Source organism: Hipposideros armiger, unplaced genomic scaffold (genome assembly GCF_001890085.2).
Source record: "Hipposideros armiger isolate ML-2016 unplaced genomic scaffold, ASM189008v1 scaffold_16, whole genome shotgun sequence".
Taxonomy (NCBI): Eukaryota; Metazoa; Chordata; class Mammalia; order Chiroptera; family Hipposideridae; genus Hipposideros; species Hipposideros armiger.
In genome coordinates, this window is record NW_017731366.1 from 1,360,269 (window position 1) to 1,363,360 (window position 3,092).

The 3,092-nt window shown below is 39.7% G+C and overlaps 1 protein-coding gene across 1 annotated transcript in view; it reads left to right on the forward strand.

The window, feature by feature from the left end:
* Nucleotides 1-71: 71 nt before the first annotated feature.
* LOC109373638 (NACHT, LRR and PYD domains-containing protein 1b allele 5-like) overlaps nt 72-3,092 on the forward strand; it is an 18,923-nt gene continuing 15,902 nt past the window's right edge. Inside the window, exons 1-3 of the mRNA XM_019627663.1 lie at nt 72-334; nt 447-697; nt 2,832-2,966. Coding sequence (XP_019483208.1) covers nt 118-334; nt 447-697; nt 2,832-2,966 — 603 coding nt within the window. The 5' untranslated portion in view covers nt 72-117. The remainder of the gene's footprint in view (nt 335-446; nt 698-2,831; nt 2,967-3,092) is intronic.

Here is a 3,092-nt window from a genome sequence, read left to right on the forward strand (position 1 = left end):
TGCCACTCGGCCGGCCCTCCCTTAGTGTTTTTGAATGAAATTAAAAACATAAATAATTTTAAGAAGTCCTCTCCAAACATTAGGACTGAACAGGTGTTCTTATCTGTCCAATGCAGAATGAAGGTGGACACGGAGGGAATTTACGAGTGCACGGAAACTGGTTTGATATTTGAGGTTAACAGAAAAGTTGACATCAAGTATTGCATCTTGTCCTGGAGCAAATATGCAGACCTGGTTGTTAAGCCCTGGGCTGTTGGGGGACCCTTGTTTGATGTTAAATGTGACCCAGCCTGTCTTAACTCCATTCAGTTGCCACATTCCCTCTGCTTGGGTCGTAAGTACTTGTTTGCTAAATTTTAATTGTTGTGTGCATGTGTATATGTGTGAGAGTATGTGTGTAACCCACACAACACCTGGAACAATAATTTACCTTCATATTTTAACAGACCATGACGCCAATATGACATTCAAAGTCTTACATGTCAAAAGTTCTGGGTCCTCATTAGAATATGCTGTGGATCATTCTACAACCCATGTCAAATGGCACGTGAGCTCTCTTTCTCCTGTGGGACCTGTTATTCAAAGTGAAGAGACGTTATACCACCATGGGGCTGTGATTCTGTACAAAGTCATTGACCATAATCCATCCTTGTCTTTTCGTGTGTACATAGCAACCAATAATGAGTCCTTCATCAAGGTAAAGCCAATAAAAATGAATGATAAATGTTGACTACTACTTTGTGTTCAAACATTACACCATGTTTAGGTGTAGGCCCTGTCTCTGTTAAATATCCCCACACCCTGGGTCAGTTTGGCGCTTAGCTACAGATATGATAAAGTCCGCGCCTAGGTGTGTGCCGAGTCCTCAGATCCATGGAGTATGATTGTCTATACATGTAAACAGCATCAAGAAGACAACAGGTGGGGAATAGCTCTCCAGAGATGCTGTTGACCCAGGCAAGCAGGCCTGGTCTGGAGATGGTTGCCTGATGGACAGCTAAGGCCAGTTATCCTCTGCTACATTTCTACTCAAAATGTGGTCACAGAACCAGGACCATCAGCATCAGTTGGGAGCGTCTTAAAATTTTAGCACAATGCAAGCCCTACTCTAGACCTATAGAATCAGAGCCTGCGATCCACAGGATTCCCAGGGGAGTCGTACACACTTCAGAGTGTGAGAAACACTTGCCCTGGAATACATTGGGGAGATGTTTGAGATCTTTGGGTCAAAAATAGGGTGGCTGACTTGAGATTTCTCCTTGGCCTAAAGCTCCTCAGATGAATGGGCTGCCCAGGTTAACTCATTTCATTTAGAGCAATGTTTTGGATAAAAATTGACCTGTGGTTCATGGGTTCAGACTTCTGTGTTTTCTAGCAGCAGATATTCATGATTCACCTATTGTACTTGAGGGAAGGAGAGGGGATTTAGATATTCATAATGGTTCAGTTTTCCAGAATAGAATAAGGCTGTGATATTTAGCCCACTTTCTGAACTCCTGTGTAAGTTAGAATAGCAGTAATAGAACCTTGTTTCATACTTTTAACCATTGTCAGTATAGTTGTAATGGCTTAGGGGTGGTTAGAGAACTGAAACAAGCACAGCAGACAGATAAAACAGTGACTCAAAACTATACTTTGAGATTTAAGATCAGAGTTTGGCATAAGTTAAAAATGTAAGCATTAGATCTATAATAAAGTATAAAAACTGATGAGTTATAGTTTGAGTTTACATCAAACTACTTACTCCCAATGTATTAGGTTGCAGTGTTTGTTTACTTGTCTTTAAAAATAACTCCTATTGATTACAATTAGCAATATAGATGGAAGTTTAAAAACTTGATTAACTGATAGGCTTTTAGTTTCTTCCTAAGAAGGTAAAATATACTTCCTGTAATCTCATCAAAGTTAATATGTTCAACTTGGGAAGCTAGTCTTCCAAGTGGTGTAAAAACAATCCCATCTAAAATATAATTAGCATAGCTTTGGAATAAGTACTGTTATTTAGTGAGCTTTACATATATGCATAGTTTGAACTTTATATTTTTTGAAAAGTAAATTCAGTTAGTTAAGAAGGCATTACCGGTGTTTGCTGGGAAACTAACTGTATCAGCAGAGATAGCGGGGAATGCCACTCGACAATAGGGAGCGTGGCACAGGTAAGGCAGGAAGTCCTTCCTGGAGGGTGTTTTATGCTTACATTCTTGGGTTGATTTTTTTTTCCATGCAGGAAATCATTTCCTTGAACTTTGCCTTCAGGAAACCTAAATTTCAGGTCAGCTATATAGCTGCTTTACCAAGAGAACCAGGGCCAAAGGTTACTTTAACCTCATTGGGGCATACAAACAATGCATATAAAATCAGCGTCCCCTCTAGGGCCACGTCAGAGGAAAACGTGAAAATAAGGATGGAAACATATAAAGTGCTGGGTAGTGATAAACTCTAAGTCCACTGGAACTGAGTCCAGTAAAATAGTTGCTTTCCATTCCCATGACGGGCCTGTAATTAGTACAAATGTATAATGCTAATGCTCATTTAATTTTCTCAAATCCTTTGGAAGCAAATTGTTGATGCCACCCAGGTTGTATGTGTTGCTTTGGGCTGTAGTGCTTTCGCAGAAAGATGTTGGGAGATCTAGGAGCCTGCAGTGCAGATCGAAGGCACCTCAGTTCCTGTGACATTTCTTTTGAGAGCGCTGTGACAGTTACTCCATTGCTGTCATTTTGTAGGAGGAAATGAAGATAAGGCAGGCTGGCACTGCACTGCATGGACACTTACAATTCTTACAGTTGTTGCTGATCAATTTCAAAACCAAAACCTGTTTCCATCTTTAGGATATTTCCAAGTCTGTAAAGCACTCTTCTAAGAAATTCATGAAAATCGACAAGCCTCCTGTTTGCCAGAAGTTACTGCAGAATGGGAAGAAATATAGACTGATCAGTGAACCGGAAGCTGATATTACCCCAGAGGTATAGATTTTAAAAATCAACTTGGAGTAGGAGCAGGGATGGATATTTCTTAGATATATGGTATTTTGAAGGTTTAAAAATAATACATTTTGTTCTCATTTTTTATTTCCTATTTATAAAAAAAAC